We start from the raw sequence: 20958 nt of genomic DNA on the forward strand, positions 1-20958 counted from the left end.
CTGGCTGGTCTAGTGTGGTAGAGAAAAACCACTTCAAGATATAAGATGGTAGGTTACAGAGACTTTGAGGAAGATCTCATATTAACTTGCACTCCTTAAGATTCTAAGTAGATAAGATTACCGACAGTTTGGAAACACGCCCTTCGGCCCAACAAGTCCACACAGACCCTCCGAAGAACAACCCACCCAGTCCCTTCCCCTACCTAATGCACCCAATATTATGGGCAATTTCGCATGGCCAATTCACCTAACCTGCACATCTTTGGTCTGTGGGAGGAAACCGGAGCACCCAGAGGAAACCCACGCAGACATGGGGAGAATGTGCAAACTCCACATAGACAGTTGCCCGAAGTGGGAATTGAACCCGGGTCCCTGGTGCTGTGAGGCAGCAGTGCTAACCACTGAGCCACCATGCCACCCAAGTAGATCTGCCCCTAGCCAGTATAATATCAACACAGTTGGTAGTGCTTATGACATTTGTCAGTATTAACTCTTTCAGACTCATATACAACACAGGGCAGTGTGCAGGAGAAGACAAGAATTTCACTGAAGCTTTTGGAGACAAGTTATTTGGCAGAGTCCTATAGGGTCTTAGTGCCGTCTGCTATGGCGAAATATGTGGCAGAATCAGATGAGCAATCCAGCAAGGTCTATCTCAATGGTGAAAGCATCTTGCTCCATCTATGATGCTTTTCACAAGCAGCGAGGTGAGTTTCTCACTCGGCACCAGCGAGCTACCAATTAGGGCAACAATGCTTGTTAAATGCCTCATTGATAGCCAAACTCAGCATGTTAATATTCACCTTTCTACTTCAACAAACCTGCCAAACAAGCTAGATGCCAAGAAAACTCAATATGCAAACTAAAGTGAGTAGATGGTGGATTCAACAGACTGCTTACACTGAATGACCTCCATGTTGTGTATGGCCAAACTGCAGATCAGGACAAGATCCACATGTACCAGCTGCGGGCACCCCTTGTCCACAGACATTGAATCTGGCATTCTCGAACCCACAACCATCATGGCACCTCTCCCACACACTGGAAGGATGGTCTGCAAGCGCAGACATGCAATTGGGTGGCACAGTGGCTCAGTGGTTAGCACTGCAGCCTCACAGCACCAGGGTCCCAGGTTCAATTCCAGCCTTGGTTGACTATCTGTGTGAAGTTTGCACATTCTTCCCATGTCTGCATGGGTTTCCTCTGGGTGCTCTGGTTTCCTCCCACAGTCCAAAGATGTGCAGGTCAGGTGAATTGGCCAAGCTAAATTGCCCGTAAGGAATGGGACTGGGTGGGTTACTCTTTGGAGGGTCGGTGTGGACTGGTTGGGCCGAAGGGCCTGTTTCCACACTGTAGGGAATCTAATCTAATCATTGCAGGCTGTGTTGTATTGAAATGCTGTAGCAGGGATTAGTTTGTGTGCAGAGGCAATGGGTAGGCTCATGGATGGACAAGGCTGCACCTCGGGCTTCTGGCTTGCTTTCTTAGTATGTATTCATGAGTGCCTACCTGCATGTTAACCATATCTTTACCTTGCCTGGCCTGCAAACTAGCGTAATGACACTACCAGACGGCGTGCCCTTCTGGTCAGCAATCCTCAGTCAAGGAGGCAGACATCTTGCCAGATGCCACCTTGCTGTGTCAGTCTCACACCTGTACCATGTATCAGCAGCTGTCATGACAAGCCACCCTGTGTGGGTCTAGGTTCTTGAGCAACAAAACAGTTCCTCAAGCTCTGTAACTTCAAAACTTGAGAGAGTTGGAGCCCATTCCAGTCAATCTATCCTCAAAGGACAGCACCGTCATTCTAGGGATCAATTCAATACATTGATCAATTGAACACTGGTAAGATTGGCAGATTTTCTTACTTAAAGGAGGCTACGGGACCAAAAGAATGTCTACAACAATCTAAATTTTAATTCGAGAAAAAAAATACTTCCAGATGTTTTTAAAACACTCAATTCAAGTTTTCAAATATGACGTCACGTTCTCTGGAGCATTTATTCAGTCCTCTGGATGACTAGACCAGTAACATAACTGCAACACAATCAAATCCCTGGCTATTTATTTGCAAATTAAAATCATTAATTACTTATTCTGAACATCTGGTTTAAACAGCAATAACTAACTTGCCAAAACAAGGTTGATAGTTCACGAGAAACCAAAATAAAATCTCGCACACATATTTCCACAAGTGGGATATTTGGTAGAGATCAGCCTGCAGGAAATGGATAAAAAAGCTACTGGAAAACAGAAGATAACCACCTGCTCATGGGAAATAGATTTAGACATTTTGGACAAAAATATAGTCAAAATCATGGCACATTCTTCAAATTAAATTAAGTTGATGTGTTCTTAAATACTCAGTGCCTCAGTATTAATAAGAATGAGGAGAGTGCAAGAGAGTGTGTTTTGATGGAGAAAAATCCCACGAGGATTCACTGCCAATTTTAACAAACCTGGATAATTACATTGAAAGCTGACTAGAAACTTGCAGACTTGCTGTTGTAATTAGTAACCAACACAGGGTGTGCTTAGGATATTTTGTCAAGTTGTATTTCATGTAAAAAAAAATGTTTCAATTTCATTCTGTGACGCCTTTCTCTATAATTGCTTGGCCAATGAATGGTAAAAGATATTGTTCAGTTCTGCAAACATCATTACCATTTACAATTCAAATGATAATTATTACTTTCTGTGGAGCTTAACCACAAGGAATTATTCAACTCTGCCCTTAATCTATTTGTAATGAGGTAGAGGTTATGTGCCATGACCTTCAGACTGGATACCGAGGTCACTGGCCTCAATAATTTTCTTTTAAAAGCAGTAAGACAAATACTTATCACATTGAGACTCTGTGGACCTGTCAGATTTGATAAAATCTGTCAAAACATTTAATCAAGTTATTTAATATGGGTTATTGCTTTTCAAAAGCTATTGTCATTTGGGATATAATTGACTGCAGATAAACATACATTTTTGGTTTAAGCGTGGAATATCAATGAGTCGAACCAGTTACTGTCATTATACACAATTCCCAGCTGAGACCAAACCCTTCAATACATAATTTCAATCAAGGAATAAAGTGTCCCCCAGTTATTCACATTTTTAGTCTCTAATTGCTTAGCACCAGGGCCATCATTCCTGCATGTCAGTCATCTGCAACACAAAGTCAGGATTTGATTTTTACCACTTGCATCGACAGTTGTATCCTTCAGTATGAGATATGTATTCTATTCAAAAGGTACAAGGAAGGTTCTAGTGCTACTGGATGACAAGTTTCAGTCCACTTCAATGTTCTCTGAGCACACTTGAAATTGTCACAGCATTACTCCACATTGCACAGAACTTTGGCAAGTGGCCAGACTTCAAGCAGCTCTTTACACATCGGTTCAGCTGACAGCAATTTTCCCACCCTGGATCTATTTTTTCCCATGTATCACTTCCAAGTTAATCCTCATCAGCAGAACTGGATAAGGCACGTGCAATGTTGAAAGTTTGCGATACAGCACTAATAGTATTTTCTGCGCCCCAGTCCCCTTCACAGTGTTGCAAGGGCACGTCAGCTCACAACAATGTATGAGCTGATTCTTATGGTGGAGCTTTTTACATCTATGAGATGACAGGGCTTACTTGGTCTAGTAGCACAGAAGAAAACCACTTCAAGTTCTCATTTATTGCATGTCAGCAACCAGTTGCAAATTACATTGACATGGTGGACTTATTACAGTGACATTAAGGATGATCAGAGTTGGGTGTCATTGTTTCAATAGCCTACAATGTTTGCCCAAAAGTCCAAATAACATCATCATTGTAAATGGTGTTTATGGCATTCCTCAATGTTAACCCATTTAGATTCATATATTACACACGTAAGTATGTGGTATAATAGAAGAAGGTAAAGCAAGGACTGCAGATGCTGAAAACCAGAGTCTAGATTAGAGTGGTGCTGGAAAAGCACAGCAGTTCAGGCAGCATCCGAGGAGCAGGAAAATCGACGTTTCGGGCAAAGGCCCTTCATCAGGAATAGAGGCAGAGTGCCTGCAGGGTGGAGAGCTTTTCTGGCTCCTCAGATGCTGCCTGAACTGCTGTGCTTTTCTAGCACCACTCTAACCTAGAGTATAATAGAAGAACCTGACTTTATCTTTTGCTCTCAAGTTAAGACACAAGGCTTTTATTTTGAATTAGGAGTATTGGTGGCATTAAGTATCTTTATCCAGAATTGCTGAACAGATGATCCATCTCAGCCTCCTCCTGAGGTCCCAAGCTTCACTCTCTGTCATATCAAGGAAATAGCTGAAATAAACTGGACTCTTTATAAATTGCTGCATTATTCTTAAGTTGTTTTTTTCTTGTATTTCAATCCAAGTGAATGCAAGATGAAACGCTTTTGCCTTCTGCCTATCTTTAACAACGTCTAAGCCCTGTGCTACTGAATATTTAAGTTTAAACTCTGTGCTAATGAATATTTATTTGCACTGGATAGATTATGTAAAGGCGATGGGGCCTGGCAATCGTGCTGAAGACTTAAACTCCAACATTCAAGAAGATTGACATCAGTCTTCAGGACACAACAGCCTACTTGATAGGCACACTACCACCTTAACTGTTCACTTTCTACATGACTGATACATAGTAACAGAGCTGTATATCATGCACAATTTGCACTACAGTAATTCATGAAAGCTTCCTCATCTGTACTTTCCAAACCCTGACTTCAAACAGCAACGGCATCAGACACATGGGAACACCACCAATTGCAAGGTCCTCTTGAACACAGTGGCCTGACTTGCAATTACATCATTGTTACTTCATTGCCTCTGGCTCAAAGCCCTGGAACTACCTTGCTAACAGCTCTGTCAGTGTACCTGCCCAACTTGGATCGCAACTTTCCCGCTTCTCAGGGGCCATTCGGATGGACAATAGCAGCTGGTCTAGCCAATGGCAGCCATATTCCCATGAATGAATAAAAATGTCTACTAACATATTCAATAAAGTTCACAAAATACATTATGCCATGGAACACTTGGAGGAGGAGTTATTTGTACAATGAAGAAATTTTCCAATTTACTTTAACTCAAATGGCCCAATATTCTTTATGAAGAGCCTACAGAAATGCTGATCAAAGCTTACCTTGCTTCAGAAAACTGTTTTGTTTGAATAGAAGCAACAGCAATAAAGATCAAACCAATATTCAAGTGCTAACTAACTCAAGTCAGATATGGTGACTGATACAATGCATTTCATTAAAATTCATTTAGGCTGCAAAGTTCAAGTCATAAAAGTAGGCAGAAAGTGCAGGTCTAAGGATAAAGTGCAGCACACTGTGCAAAGGGAGTGAAAACCATGTTTCTGAAGGTCAGAAGCAAAAACAATTCCCAGTTTACATTGACTAATGACAGTGATGCGAGATGAGAGAAAAAAGAATGGTTTCTTTTATCTTCACAAAACTGAATGGCTGAATAAGAAAGCAATTTGAAAATGAGAGTGTGAGGGAAAAACAGATAGGTAAGACAAGACATAGAAAGCATGATTGGAAAGCAGGAAGATAGACTGATCTCCATACAGATAAGATAAAAGGAGATATTACAAACTGCAAATTCAAACACAATATTAAACTAAATGCAATTTAGTAAACTATTATTTTTGGAAAAAATAAGGTACCTAAGAGATCAAATTAGTTTAAATTTTCATCCAAATAATATTCAAATTATTTTCATAGAATGTGTTATTTCTGGTATCTTTTGATAAGGTGAACATTTAACTGTGTTGAACAGCTTTACATTAGAGGCTGCCGAGATTCTCTGTCTTTAACTGGCACATCTCCTTTATGTTTAGTTTGCCATTGTGTGCTGAGGTTCTTCATTGGACTTTTTTAAAGACCTGTTTGCTTTTTACTTCACCAACCCGCAGTTCCTGGAAGTGGGTGAGGATGAGGGCAAGAGAGGAAATTAAAACAGATAAAATTAATCAATCTCTTTAAACATCTGTAAACTGTATTTGAAAGGGAGGAAACAATTTATTCTGCATTGTAAAGGGTGCTGAATGATTAGCAAGTAGACTCTAATCAAGGCCATGGAGGACTCACCAATGGACAGTTACTCTTCAAGCAAGACCAATTGACTCTGAATGGTTAAGTTGCTCTCGTGCACCAGAGAACAATGTACCCTCATGTTTTTTGCTTATTCAACAAAAGTATAATACTACACATTTTCTACTTGCAGAAGTCAGGGCCCTGTGAATAAACGTAAATAACTTCAAGTAAACCGAAGTGAGCCACAGTGGAAGTTCCTGATACCTTGGCACTCTTTTCTCATGCAGTAAAAATACTTTTCCTTTTGAAATTTGATATTTTTGCAACTGACCCATGAGTGCAAAGAGTAGTTTCAACAGCAGGTCTATTTTTAAAAGAAATACTCAAGTGCTGACTTACCAAATAATATTTCAGGTCACTCTTTAAATGGCCAGGATTTGTCCTGATCCTAAACCCTATTGTAATTAACACAGCTTCAGAAAGGGCATTGGAGTCCTGACATTGCAGACTGTAAAAGTTGTCGTTTGTGTGGAAGACACCATATTTTCCCAAATCAAACCTAAGTCATGAACTGTAAGAATTTGTAATTGAATCATTTGGTTCTCAGGTCTTCTTCCTGCTCTGTGCTGAGTTAACTTGTTTTCAATAAACTTTAGTTTCCTTAGATAGGGTAGAGAAGGGACTGAAAAACTGAAACAGTGACCTCGGACCTGGATGCTTCATGAACAAAGGCTTAATCTCTGCTGACAGGCCAAACTGACACCAAAGAAAATTGCCCTCGTTTTATACATAATGAGTACAGAATCCAAGATTAATTACCAGCCTCGGGAGGAGGAGAGGAAAACCTATTTTAACACGTCAAATTAAAAACAATGTTGCAGCATTATGATGGTTGCCACATGGCGGCAAGGTGGCTCAGTGGTTAGCAATACAGCGTCAGGGACCCAGGTTCGATTCCAGCCTCGAGCAACTGTCTGTGTGGAGTTTGCATGTTCTCCCCATATCTACATTGGTTTCCACCTTGAGCTCCAGTTTCCTCCCACAGTCCAAAGATGTGCAGCTTAGGTGGATTGGCCATGCAAACTTACCCATAGTGTCCAGGGAAATGCAGGGTAATGGGGATAGGGTCTGGATGGGATGTTTTTCGGGCAGTCAGTGCAGACTTGATAGGCCAAATGGCTTTTCCCTATATTATCGGGATTCTATGATTCTGTGGCATGGTATAGGTGCAAACTACCATGTTAACTACCACTGATCCCAGTTAAACTCCAGACATGAACCAGATGGTTAGCAATGAAGTGAACTGGAGACTCATCCACTGTTCCAGAAACAAAGCAGGGCTATTTTAATATACACCATATCAACTAAATCCTATTGACTAACTTCACACCTGGAACAGACAGGGAAAAAAAAATACACAGCCCTAAGAGTATCCACTGACACTAGGGCGATACAGTTAGATTTTTGGTTGTCTTGTGTATAAGGGGCCAGCTCTGTTCCCCCTATCTTGATATGTAAAATACAAAAGCATATTAATTGGTGCTCCTAATGGCCCTGGGTCTTTTACCCAATGGGAATGCTGCAGTAGTTTTCCTACTTAGGCCATCAGTTAAAATTACAGTCAGGTCTCAACAGCATCATCAGGACCCAACACACTTGGGTAACAGATGAATCTGGCACATTTGGTGGGGTGGAATTCTTGTTGCCTACTCAGTAGGGCACAGGAGTGACTTCAGGCTGATTTTGGCTAGTAAATAATGTGGGTGATTTTAATTGCTCATCCATACAGAATATGTTTGGCTGGTGGGGTTAAAACTGCTGGAATTCGTTAAATACAAAATTGAAAAATACTTGCTTGCGAGCAAGTAAATAATTTACCAAATATAAGTTGCCAAATTTAAGCTTTACTAATTGTATCAGACACATCACAGAAATTAGAATGCTGGATTTATTTACTAATTCAGGCTCTTGCCCACGTTTGACCAAACTTTTAAGTTAAAAAAAAGCAATGGTTTTACACATAAAACTTAGCTTGGCAAGCAAAATCCCTCTTGTCCTTTACTCATGCCACTCAAATCAGTATCTGGGAATTATAGATCGCAATGCAGATTAATTTGTAATTTATTTTAATCTATCTCAACATAGAAGTGAATGGACCATCTGAGAGCTCTACCATACCATAAATCCTGATTGTAAGAGCAGGTTAGACTTTAACCAAGTACAGATTATATTTGTTTTAACGTTTTAGAGACCTAATTAATTTTGTTGGAAGCAAAGTCTTCTACAACATCTTTTGTCTATTCTGAAAGAGCTGAAACCAAGTGACTGGCTGGAGAGACAGCAGTGCCAAGAGGTTTGACTCCCATCATGAAACCTTAATGGATTATTAATCACCAGTCCTGGCAAATGGGACACAATACTGATTTATTGATAAGCGATACATTCAGTTCAAATTGAGGATAACTTAAATCCTGATGCTAATCACATGGAACTCCATTTCGTTGAGGATATCAGATGTGTCTGCTGGAAGTATGTGACACAGGTCAACATGCAACATGTGACTTAAGGTCAGTATTGCCATTTTGGGGATCAATGATCTGTCTAAAGTCTACTCAAACCCACAACTGAACATATTTTCAACAGCAGAAAGAAACCCCATTCAACCATGCTAACAAGATTATCGCTACTTCCAGGTAAGTTGCTAATTGTTTTCTACTACTTTTTCTTGTGACTGTGGCTTCCAGGATTGTGTAAAGTTGGTAACCTAAACAAAAGGTCCTCTTGGAGTTTGTCCTTACTTCACTGATTCTGTGCAAACACTCCCTTCAACAAATCCCCTGGCCTGTAGCTGAACTGGAAGAATGAGAAGAGGCACCACAAGCTGCTGTATAGAGAGAAGAACACAATGGTGGTAAAGTGGGGTTCTCAATTGGAAACTATACCACCAAGGGTGTTCAAGAAATCATTCTCCTACCTCAAACTCGGCAAGCAGCAGCATGTCAGCTATCCCTGCATCATGAAGAATGTCCTCTCTGAAAATGTAAAATGCTGAGAAACCCAGCAGGTTTGGCAGCATCCACAGAACAAGAGACAAAGTTAATATTTTGAGTCCAGTACAATTCTTCTTCAGAACTGAATGGGATGAGGAAATAAAATGGGACCAGAGGAAGAGGATTGGGAATAAGTTTCCATCATCTTAAATGGTTATTGAAGTCCTGCTGTTGGCTTTAGCTTAAGTCATGGCTGCTCCAATAATTGTGAGCACTGTCTCCTCCTCTGAGATGAAAACATGCAGTTGTGCCCATCCTTATTGGCTGGGCACTGTCACCCCCTACCACCATATGCCACCTTGCTCAGATACAACAGGAAGCGTGAGTATGGTGCAATGTGTTTCAATGATGCTGATGTCAGGATTGAGAAGGTGACAGTATTTACAAACTGCGATGTGGATAAGAGACTTACATCATTGCTGAGTGTGAGAGCTGAATGAAGAATATGAAATGTCCAAATTAGTCATGGTCAGTAGATATTGTTGGTAAATGAGTGATGGGGCTCTGCTGTATTGAGGAGTAAGTGAGGATAGGGGTATGGTTATATGGGATATGGGCACTTGAAGATGCTTTCACTGACCACTAGCTTAAGAGATCATATACAGCATAGCAGTCAAGTTGTTGGGGCCGTTACGGGGTCCTTCATCCTGTTTCCTGGCTCTCAGTAGATGGGCAACATTTCTTCCTCCCCACCTTGTGCTCACAGAATTCCTACATCGTGGAAGCAGGCCATTCGGCTTATCAAGTCCATTCTGATCTGCTGAAGACGATTCCACCCACCTATCCTAACCCTGTAACTCTGCATTTCCCTTGGCTAACCCACCTAGTCTCCACATCCCTGGACACAGTGGACAATTTAGCATGGCCAATCCACCTAACCTGCACATCATTGAACTATGGGAGGAAACCAGTGCACCTGGAAGAAACCCACGCAGATACGGGGAGAACGTGTAAACTCCATACAGTCGCCTGAGGATGGAATCAAACCCGGGTTCTTGGTGCTGTAAGGCAGCAGTGCTAACCACCGAGCCACCATGCCACCCTGTAGTTTAAATTCACTGTGGTCTAAATTGGAAACAAAATACAATTAAAACAATGTCAAATGTACATAACAGAAACTCTTCTAAATTAATTTCAGCTTTCTACTTGTTTACTATTGGCCATAATAATTAATCTCATATGGTTTTGCGGGCCCTGGTGAAGGTTCCAGCCACTTGACAGTACACTCAGTGCCTGCTGGACACTGCAATCATTTCATTGAGGAAGGTAGCATGAAGTTTGTATACTGACTGCATCAGGAGATATGGAATTTCTCGGCTGACATTCTGTAAGTTTCAAACAGCAAAAGCCAATTGTACTTACTTGCAAAATACAAGTCCTCTGAACAGACAAAAACATTGTATTATTCAGCAACAAATGACATACCAGATGCAGTTCATCACCTTCCACCCACTGTGTCCATCCTCGACCCTGTTTCTCTCCTATTTGTACACACACAAGTTTATCTCCATCCCAATTCACTGTGGTCTAAAATGGAAACATAAAACAATTCAAATAACGTAAAATGTCCATAACAGAAACTAGTAGAGCCATAAAAATGTACAACGTAGAAACAGAAACTTCTGTCCAACGCATCTATGACCAGATATCCTAAATTAATCCCATCCCGTTGCTAAATCAATTTCAGATTCGTACTTCTCTACTAATTGGCAATAATAATTCATGTTCCCTATTAATCTAAAAACTTTTATCAGGAGCATTTCTCATTGGCTCCACAGTTCTGCTTGAACAGTCATAGCCTCAATTGTATACTTGTGAAAAGTCACTGTCTCTAATCAGCTGATGTCTTCTTTGTTGGATGTACTTTAATTCAGATAATAAATCAGCCAACATTTCCTTTACATTTTAAGTTCACTATAGTTCAACTCAATTAAATGACTGAAGCATGACTGCCAATTCTATGGACACTCTACATAATGCAAAATTAACTTGGAACCTTAGGTATTCTATAAAGTCCGAAGGCCTATATTTCAATTTTGTACAAGAATTATCAGAAACCACTGCACAAGAAATGTTCAGTAGTTTCTTAATTTTTCCTGAAATTTCCACATAGTAATTCCAATTGGTCATTACAGCTAAGATGTCACAAATGGCATGTAACTTGTGAAGTCTTAAGAATTTGAATTGATACTAAATTGGTTAAAATGAACTAACATTTCAAAACATACATTAAATGTGTGCAATAGATGAGACCTCCTGAACTGTGACTGACTAGATGACATTAGTCTTCAGGTTTCTAACTTTCACAAAGTATATCCTCTGTGCACTACGCACAAAGTAATAAATCCAATTGAATATAAGCTACATTTTGCCTCTAATTCAGATAATCAGATGTTTGATTTAACAAATTGACTGCAGAGAGACAGCTTATTTCATCCTCCAACATGCTTTGACTTATTGGAGCGTATTATATATTCAAAGTTTTAAAACAAAAACTATATTCAGGTACATAGCATTTTCATCATTAACAACATCAAAATGTATATCTCCAATTATAGCTAATAAGTTATAGAGCTGGTAAATTGGTAACTGAGGGATAAATATTGACCAGATCACTGGAAGCACCTTGCAGCTCTTTGAAAATACCAAAGAATCGTTGTGTCAAAAAGTGTGGTGCTGGAATAAAACAGTCAAGCAGCATCCGAGGAGCAAAACAGTCAATGTTTTGAGCATAAGCTCTTCATCAGGAATGTGAGGGAGGCCCAAGGGGGGCTGAGAGATAAATAGGAGGGGGTGGGGTTGGGGGGAAGGTAGCTGGGAATGTGATACGTAGATGAAGGTGGGGGTGTGGTGATAGGACAGAGTGGAGGGTGGCGTGGATAGGTGGGAAGGCAGAGTGGAGGGTGGCGTGGATAGGTGGGAAGGCAGAGTGGAGGGTGGCGTGGATAGGTGGGAAGGCAGAGTGGAGGGTGGTGTGGATAGGTGGGAAGGCAGAGTGGAGGGTGGTGTGGATAGGTGGGAAGGCAGAGTGGAGGGTGGCGTGGATAGGTGGGAAGGCAGAGTGGAGGGTGGCGTGGATAGGTGGGAAGGCAGAGTGGAGGTGGTGCGGATAGGTGGGAAGGCAGAGTGGAGGGTGGCGCGGATAGGTGGGAAGGCAGAGTGGAGGGTGGCGTGGATAGGTGGGAAGGCAGAGTGGAGGTGATGCGGATAGGTGGAAAGGAAGATGGACAGTTAAGACAGTTCAAGAGGGTGGTGCTGAGTTGAAAGGTTAGATCTGGGATAAGGTGGGGGGAGGGGAGATGAGAAAACTGGTGAAATTGAGATTGATCCCATGTGGTTGGAGGGTCCCAAGGCAGAAGATGAAGCATTCTTCCTCCAGACATCAGGTGGCTAAAATTTGGAATCTTTAACCACACAGGATCAACATCAATTTCACCAGTCTCCTCATCTCCCCTCCCCCCACCTCATTCCAGATCCAACCCTCAAACTCAGCACCGCCCTCTTGAACTGTCTTACCTGTCCAACTTCCTTCTCATTTATCTGTTCCACCCTCCACTCCGATCTATCACCATGACCCCTCACCTGCACCCACCTATCGCATTCCTAGCTCCCTTTCCCCCCAGCCCCACCCCTTCCCATTTATCTCTCAGCTGCTGTTGGGCCCCACCTCCCCTCCATGTTCCTGATGAAGGGCTTATGCCCAAAACCTCAGGTGCTGCCTGACCAGCTGTGCTTTTCCAGTGCCACACTTTTTGACTTTGCAATCCTCACTTTCTCCGAGGATCGTTGGTGTCTACCTCAGACAGCAGGACAAACCCCGATGTACTGTCTCAAACAGAAACTATCAACATTTCCTCAGTAATGCACTGGAATGGCAGACAATGTAATGTGCTCATGTCCTGGTGCAGGAGTTGCTGCAACCTTCAGCTCACACACATTTTTCCATCCATGTTCCTGAAAGTGGGGGGGGGGGGGGAGGGCAGCAGAGTATCCAGGATCTGAATGAACAGGGTACCTGTCTCACAATGTATCTCTTGAACCGATGAGACTTAATAATTGAAAAACAACTAGAAGAAATGAGGATAATGAATTAAAGGAATGAATTTCATGACAAATTAGATGCAAAAAGCGAATTAAAAAGAGAAGGAACAAAAGGTTGGGCTAAGTGAGAAAAAAACACAAAGGAAAATAAGAAATATTTCTTAAAATGTTGTTTCATCAAAATCTCTGAAAACAATTCACAACCTGAAGAAACGGGACTCTGCATTTCTTGTTGTTGATTTTCAGAACCTAAAACTAACACTTAGGACATTGTTAATTGGTTATACAGGTTTGCACATCACCTATTTGTCCTAATGATCTCTGGCAATATCAATTCAAAAAATACAGCAATAACATGCCATTTAATAAAAGTCATTATTGAGGTAGACAATGAAATCATTCTTGTAAAGTTACTGATGGAGCAGTATAACTGGAACAGCAACTTTGGCTACTGGCATTTAACCATGTATATATAGTAACTATACCCTGGAAGCTACTGAACTACGTACACAAAAAATATACCAGTACCATTTGGCGCATCATTGTTTTAACAGTACAAAATGGCACAAATCTGTCTGAAATACATACAGAATGTTTGTATCCATTGCAAATTTGACTCAATATATAGGAGCATTAAAACGCTGGTTACAATCCTGGCCTCACAGTGATTGGTGTATGCTTAGTTTTGGCAGTATTTCCAAAATTTGGACTAACAGCAAAAGCCATCCTAATCAGAGGTTTAACAGGATCCTTCAGTCACACAATGCTTACCGTACATTGGCGGTCATCTATCCCAGTTAAATCCTCAGGAAACTCCTTGCCAATATCAAATTCCATGAGATAATTCCGGAAGCTGCTGATGGTTTTAATGATCATGTGATCTCCTGTCTGAGCAATATCTTTGTCTGGTTTCAGCAAAACTGCAATTTTCCGCAAAGCAATGTTTACATCTATGCAAAAATGGAAGGTAATAATATGTTGAACTGAAACAAAATCCAACATTGAACTTTATATTGTGACATTAGTCATGGTATTAAGTGAAAATTGTATACTACAGAAAAATAAAATAAAGTTTCATTATTATCTTGTATATATCCACTCTAGGAGAAAGTGAAGACTGCAGATGTTGGAGATCAGAGTCAAAACGTGTGGTGCTGGAAAAGCAGAGCAGGTCAGGCAGCACCTGAGGAGAGCCAATGTTTCGGGCATATGATGAAGGGCTTATGCCCGAAACATCGATTCCCTTGCTTCTTGGATGCTGCCTGACCTGCTGTGCTTTTACAGTGCCACACTTTTTGACATATATACAGTCTAGTCTACATACTGTTAATGTGGTATTATGAGTTGAATCCATTAATGTGACTACATCGGAATACAGGACTTAGGGACAGCTGTATGCTCTTGCCCTTCAAACCTGTTTCACCATTTAACAAGTGACAGTCCTTGACATCAAGGAGCCCTGGCAAAAACTTGAATCAATGGGAATCGGGGGAAGACTTTCTGTGGGTTAGAGTCATACCTGGCACATCGGAAGATGGTTGTGGTTGTTGGAAGTCAGTCATTGCAGCTCCAGGAGCTCCTCAAGGTATGTCCTCGGCCAAACCATCTTTAGCTGCTTCATCAATGACCTTCCCTCCATCATAAGGTCAGAAATGGGGATGGTCACCAGTTATTAGACAACATTCAGCACCATTCGTGACTCCTCAGACACTGAAGCAGTTCATGCCCAAATGCAACAAGATTGGGACAATATCCAGGCTTGGGCTAACAAGTGGCAAGTAACATTCACACCTCACAAATGCCAGGCAATGACTATCTCCAATAACAGACAATCTAATCACCATGTCTTGATGGTCAATGGCATTATCATCACTGAATCCCTCACTATCAACATGCTGGGTGTTAGCACTGACCAGAAATTGAACTGGACTTGCTATATAAACACAGTGGCTAGAAGATTAGGTCAGAAGCTATGAATATTGAAGCAATTAACTCACCTGCTGACTCCCCAGTACTTATAAACCATCTAACAGGGGCAAATCCCTACTTGCCTGGATAGATGTAGCTGCAGTAACAGTCAAGAAGCTTGACACCATATAGGTCAAAGCAGCCGCTTGACTGGCACTACATCCACAAGCATCCTCTCTCAACAGCACTGACACTCAGTAGCAGTGGTGTGTACTAACTATAAGATACACTGCAGAAATTCAGCAGCACCTTCCAAACCCACAATCACTTCCATCCAGAAGGACAAGGGTAGCAGATATATGGGAAAACCACCTCCTGCAATATCTCCTCCAAGACACTCACCATCCTAACTTGGAAATATATCGCCGATCCTTCACTGTCGCTGGGTCAAAATCCTGGAATTCCCTCCTTAAGAGTGTTGTGGGTCGACAGTCAGCACCTGGACTGTATTGGTTCAAGGCAGCAACTCACTATTACCTTCTCAAGGGCAACTAGGGACTGGCAATAAATTTTGACCAGCTAGCGACATCCCCATCACATTTGTGAATAATAATAATAGACCATGACTACTCTGGCTGTGGTCTTAACTCCATTTTCTTGTCTGTCCTCCCAGAGTCACTTGGCTTCACTGATTATCAAAAATCTATTTTATTCACTCTGGAAAAAATTCACTAATTCAGTCTCCATTGCTTTAAGTGCAGAGGATTCCACGTAGTCGTGACCCTCTGAGAGAAAAGAAATTCATCTCGTCTCCATTTCAAAAGGGGAGACCTCATATTCTTAAACAGTGTCCCTCTGTTCTTGTCTCCCACACAAAGGGAGCATTTACTTGGTAGCCAACCTCAGCAGGTAAATCTTATTATCTTTCTATCAAGTTATCTCTCATTCTTCTAAGCTCCGAAGGATATAGGGCTCACCTGTTCCACCTTTCCTCTTAAGTCTGTACTAGGAATGAGTGGGGTCAACGTAATCTGAACAGCCTCTAACTTTACACATTATCTGATATGTGATATGACACTGACATTAATCAAAATGAAGGCTCTGATGTTTGATGTAGGAGGAGATTCCTAAAGTAAGCTATAAATTAAGTCACCTGTAATTCAGTCATGCTACATATTGTTGAATTGGTATTAATGAAAGACTTGCATTTTTCTTATATCTTTCAGCATCCAAAGCACTCCATCACCAATGAAAAACTTCTGATATTTTATAATTAGGTTTTAATAATGTATCTGTACTTGCAGCAACAATTTCCTTTTAAAAACGGAGCCCTAGTTAAACTGATTCCATAACAAAACACAGAAACACTTCAACAGACAATATTACTCTCATTGAAAAGTTGCGGTGATATCAAATTCGTCACCTTACTGCCAATTCTCAAAGCATTAGTTTAAATATCGTGCCAAATACTGAGTGCAATTTCAGCTTACATCAACACCAATGGCCAGATTTTTACCTAGTGCTTTTAGATACTCTTCAAAGTTCTCGTTGGATATCATTTTCCAGTATCCACTGAAATCAGTTGACATTTCTAAATCTTCAGAAACAGAAGAGCTGAAGTGTTTGCCACGGTTTGCAGGCTTGTCCTCACTGAGTTCACAAACATGTAGAGACTATAGTCCAACACACTTTATTAGCCCGACTCTCACAATGCAAGTCTTTTGATCCGATTAATTGGAGAATGCTGCAATGCATTTTCTGGTCAGACTCAGAAATCCCGTTTGCTGAAATCAATGATGATTATTAAGTAACCCTTTATTACAGCCTTCTGTGTCTCACAAAAGATGGATTCTATGCTTTAATTTCTTTTCTTGAAAGTAGAATACTCCTGATTACAGTGACATCATAATAAGATGAGAGCCAAACCCAAATGGTTTCTTCCCATTGTGCACATTATCTAACTGTTCATTAAGCATAGTCACAAAAATATATATTTTCTTTATTTGCGTGTATAAAATCAATTAATATTCTGGGCAATGTTCACAGGGAACAATGGGGGTTTGGAGCTCTTTGTCCGAACATTTCCTCTGTTCTAATTACTAACCATAACAAATGCTGCAATTATGCCCAGATGATAAATTGGAAAATGACCAGGGTTGCCTAATTTGCAAACAATTTGTTTAAAATATTCAGCTGTTATGCCAATAATCTGTAAACATTTTTCCTCATTTAACTGATCCAAACTCTTCCTAATTTTGAAATGCTTTCTTTTTAACACTTGCTATCTGCAAACATTCTGCTTCTCTGATAACATAAGACTCAATCTTGATAATATATACTGAATTACCAGAGTGGTATTTCTGCAGGATTTCTAAATTGGAGCCCAGCCATGAACACAGAAACAGAAGGAGGTCATTTACAACATCCAAAAACCTGCTGCAACTTTCAATTAGATCATTCTTAAAAATTTGTTCATGGGATGTGAGCATTGTTGGCTAATTGCCCTGGAGAATGCACTGGCCATCTGCTTCCTTGAACCACTGTATTCCTTAGGGTATGGGGACACCCACAGTGCAAGGAAGTTCCAGAATTTTAAGCCAGCAACACTGAAGGAATGCTACTATACTTCCAAGTCCAGATGCTTTGTGGCGTGAATTGGAACATGCAGGTGCTTCTTGTTCTTCTACATGGTGGAACACATGGGTTTGTAAGGTGTTACAGGAGCCTTGGTGAATTGCTGTGTACCATCTTGGTACACACTGAAACTGGTATGTATCATTGATAGAAGAACACCTTCTGCAGAATCGATGTATCACAGCATGATAATGGCGTATCATCAGTATATCAAGGCATATCACATCTTAGTAGCACCTCACACAATATTGGCAATGCAGTAAAAAACAAATTGCTTATAAAAGAATCTCCACTGAAGGTTAAACAGCTCTGGACTTCAAAGTGTTTGGACAACCAAGCACACGAAATTCTTTAAGTGAGTACACATCTCCAACTTAAATAACCAGGAAGCAAATGCACCTTCTCTCTTGTTACAGTTCAAGAACTATTAAGCTAGCCGCTCTCTAACTCTTTTACAAAACTAAAGCATAATGTTTCAATTTCCTTCCCAATATAAAAATTAAGACACAGCAGTAAAAAGCTTCTTACAGGTTTAAAAGTAAAATCTGCTGCTAAAAAAACTTCTAACATGTTTAAAGCTAACGTTGACAATCAAAGGACACTATCAGCATAACTAAAATCAAAACAAAATGCTGGAGAAACTTAGCAGGTCTAGAAGCAAACCTGTGAAGAGAGACCAAGTAAAGCTCCAGTCTAATAGAACTCTTCTTCATCCTTGTTCGATCAGACTCAAAATGTTGCAAAAGGAAATGGAAGGCAAACAATTTGTCTGCAAATTGGGCAGCAAGTGACATCTTCATTGAACCATAGCTCCACAAGCTTTGCAAAGCAGATTGTGCCAAATGATCCCAATGGATCTCTTAAAATAGTACTCCCTTTCAGAAAGGAGGGGCTTCACCAAATAAGCACATCGATTTTTTCCTTGGACAATAAAAGAAAATCAGGTGATGACCTGAAGAGTACTTGAAGACCAGCTCAAACTACAATTCAACTTCCAGATTAACAAACTCCGACTCATGGTGTATATAGACAGAAAGCCCAAAGATTTATTGATGACTTTGATACCAAATGCCACTGCAAAGGGCATGGGTATGATTTCTGTATGCAAGAATTCACATGGCAGCTAAACGAGTTTGTAATCACTTCTATTCTGATCAAAGCTTTCTAGAAAGAGTTTCTGGGTAAATAATAGGGCCATACCATCAATACATTGCTGGAAGATGGCTACCAGCATGAAGCCACAGAGGCAGGCCAACTACCATTCCATACTTTGGATGCTGATAACACTATTTCTATAGTCAGCATAGAGCTCCAAAGTAGAAAGGTTTATCATAGATGCAGTTTGTCACACCCAGAGGTTATCTGGCATTTCCTCCAATCTGAAAAGCGATTGGCATCAAGGACATTGGACACTAAGGCAGAAAATCTGGTCTCAAAAGCTGAACCAGAGCCAGAACAAGAACCAGGCAACCAACACAGTGGTACAACACTACCACTTAGGCAGCATTGAGACTCTTCCAAACAAGTACAAACATATCGACAAAGTGAACAGCCAACAAACTGAAAAGCAACCTTTGGTAGATGACCAAGCCTTCCATATCGTAAACTTCATGTGCTACATCGATGGTATAAAACAAGGAGGCGATTTTATGATCATTAGCTTTGTATGTCCCCAAAAGGCAGGTTCACACACCCTGAAAGCCAAAATTGAGACAGGAGATAGTGCCAACTCCATTATACCACTTTGCATTTTAAAAGACAGATACCCCAACAAGGAGAAAGTGAGGACTGCAGATGCTGGAGATCAGAGCTGAAAATGTGTTGCTGGAAAAGTGCAGCAGGTCAGGCAGCAGCCAAGGAGCAGAAGAATCGACATTTCGGGCATGAGCCCTTCTTCAGGAATGAGGAGAGTGTGCCAAGCAGGCTAAGATAAAAGGTAGGGAGGAGGGACTTGGGGGAGGGACGTGGGTTGCCAAGCTGGGTAAGATAAAAGGTAGGGAGGAGGGACTTGGGGGAGGGGTGTTCCACCTATCCTCCTTCCACCTATCGCATTTCCAATGCCCCTCCCCCAAGTCCCTCCTCCCTACCTTTTATCTTAGCCTGTTTGGCACACTCTCCTCATTCCTGAAGTAGGGCTCATGCCCGAAACATCGATTCTCCTGCTCCTTGGATGCTGCCTGACCTGCTGAGCTTTTCCAGCAACACATTTTCAGCTCAGATACCCCAACAAGTACACTTAAAGTCACAAAGCTGTATAGCATGGAAACAGACCCTTCGGTCCAATTTGTTCAAGCCAAACAAGTACTGAAATACCATTTACTAGCATTTGACCCATATCCCTCCAAACCCTTCCAATCATGTCCCCATCCAGATGCCTTTTAATACTGTAATTGTACCAGCCTCCACCACTTCCTCTGGCAGCTCATTCCATTCCTGCACTACCCTCTACATAAAAAGTTGCACCATTGGTCCCTTTTAAATATTTCCCTTCTCATGTTAAACCCATGACCTCTGGGTTTGGACTCCCCTCGGCTGGAGAAAAGGCCTTGGCTATTCTTCTTAGTACAACTTACAAAAACCCATCTTACATCATATAACAGTTCACAGAAACATAGAAAATAGGGCAGGAATAGCCCATTCAGCATTCTGGGTTTGCTCCATTATTCAATATGATGATGGCTGATCATTCAGCTGAGTACCCTTTTTCACTTTCTCGTCATAACCTTTAATCTCTTTAGCCTCAAGAAATATTTTTAACTGTCTTGAGAACATTCAATGTTTTGGCCTCAACCAATTTCTGTGGCAGACAATTTCAGAGGCCCACCTACCAATCTCTGGGTGAGCAAGTTTCTCTTCACCTCACTCCACAAAGGCCTACTTTGGGCTGTGAACCCCTGGTTCTGGACTCCCTGGTCATCGGGAACATCCTTCCTGCACTAATTTTATCTAGTCCTGTTAGAATTCTATAGACTTCTGTGAGATTCTCCTCTGTGCTCCACTCCCCCCACCCCCCCAACATTCTTCAAAACATCAGCAAACACAGTCCGAACCAATCCAGTTTCTTTCCTGCCATCCCAGGAATTACAATGCTAAAACTTTGTTGCACTCCCTTCATAGCCAGAACATCCTTCTCAGATGTGCCAAAACTACACACAACATTCAAGTATGCTCTCACCAAGGCCCTGTAAAATTGCAGTCGAGAGTGTGGTGCTGGAAAAGCACAGCAGGTCAGGCAGCATCCGAGGAGCAGGAGAATCAACGTTTCGGGCATAAGCCCTTCATCACACTCTG

General features: G+C 41.2%; 1 protein-coding gene across 1 annotated transcript; it reads right to left on the minus strand.

Annotated features, from left to right (window-relative positions):
- Positions 1 to 1895: 1895 nt before the first annotated feature.
- Positions 1896 to 16746, minus strand: LOC140479034 (retinol-binding protein 1-like). Its single transcript, XM_072572815.1, has 4 exons — positions 16550 to 16746; positions 13897 to 14075; positions 10510 to 10611; positions 1896 to 5916 (listed from the first exon to the last, which is right to left on the minus strand). The coding sequence occupies exons 1-4, from the start codon at positions 16620 to 16622 to the stop codon at positions 5863 to 5865; spliced, it is 408 nt and encodes a 135-aa protein (XP_072428916.1). The 5' UTR covers positions 16623 to 16746; the 3' UTR covers positions 1896 to 5862.
- Between the last annotated feature and the right edge of the window lie 4212 nt (positions 16747 to 20958).

Source organism: Chiloscyllium punctatum, chromosome 6 (genome assembly GCF_047496795.1).
Source record: "Chiloscyllium punctatum isolate Juve2018m chromosome 6, sChiPun1.3, whole genome shotgun sequence".
Lineage (NCBI taxonomy): Eukaryota > Metazoa > Chordata > Chondrichthyes > Orectolobiformes > Hemiscylliidae > Chiloscyllium > Chiloscyllium punctatum.

What these genes read in the sequence shown, in the direction of transcription:
- LOC140479034 (XM_072572815.1), bottom strand. Translation starts at nt 16,622, where the DNA reads ATGTCAACTGATTTCAGTGGATACTGGAAAATGATATCCAACGAGAAC. An exon ending in TAGATGACCGCCAATGTACG is followed by an intron (nt 10,612 to 13,896) that starts GTAAGCATTGTG and finishes TTTCCATTTTAG; the next exon opens with ACCACAGTGAATTGGGATGG. An exon ending in AAGGTGATGAACTGCATCTG is followed by an intron (nt 5,917 to 10,509) that starts GTATGTCATTTG and finishes ACCCACTTCCAG; the next exon opens with GAACTGCGGGTTGGTGAAGT.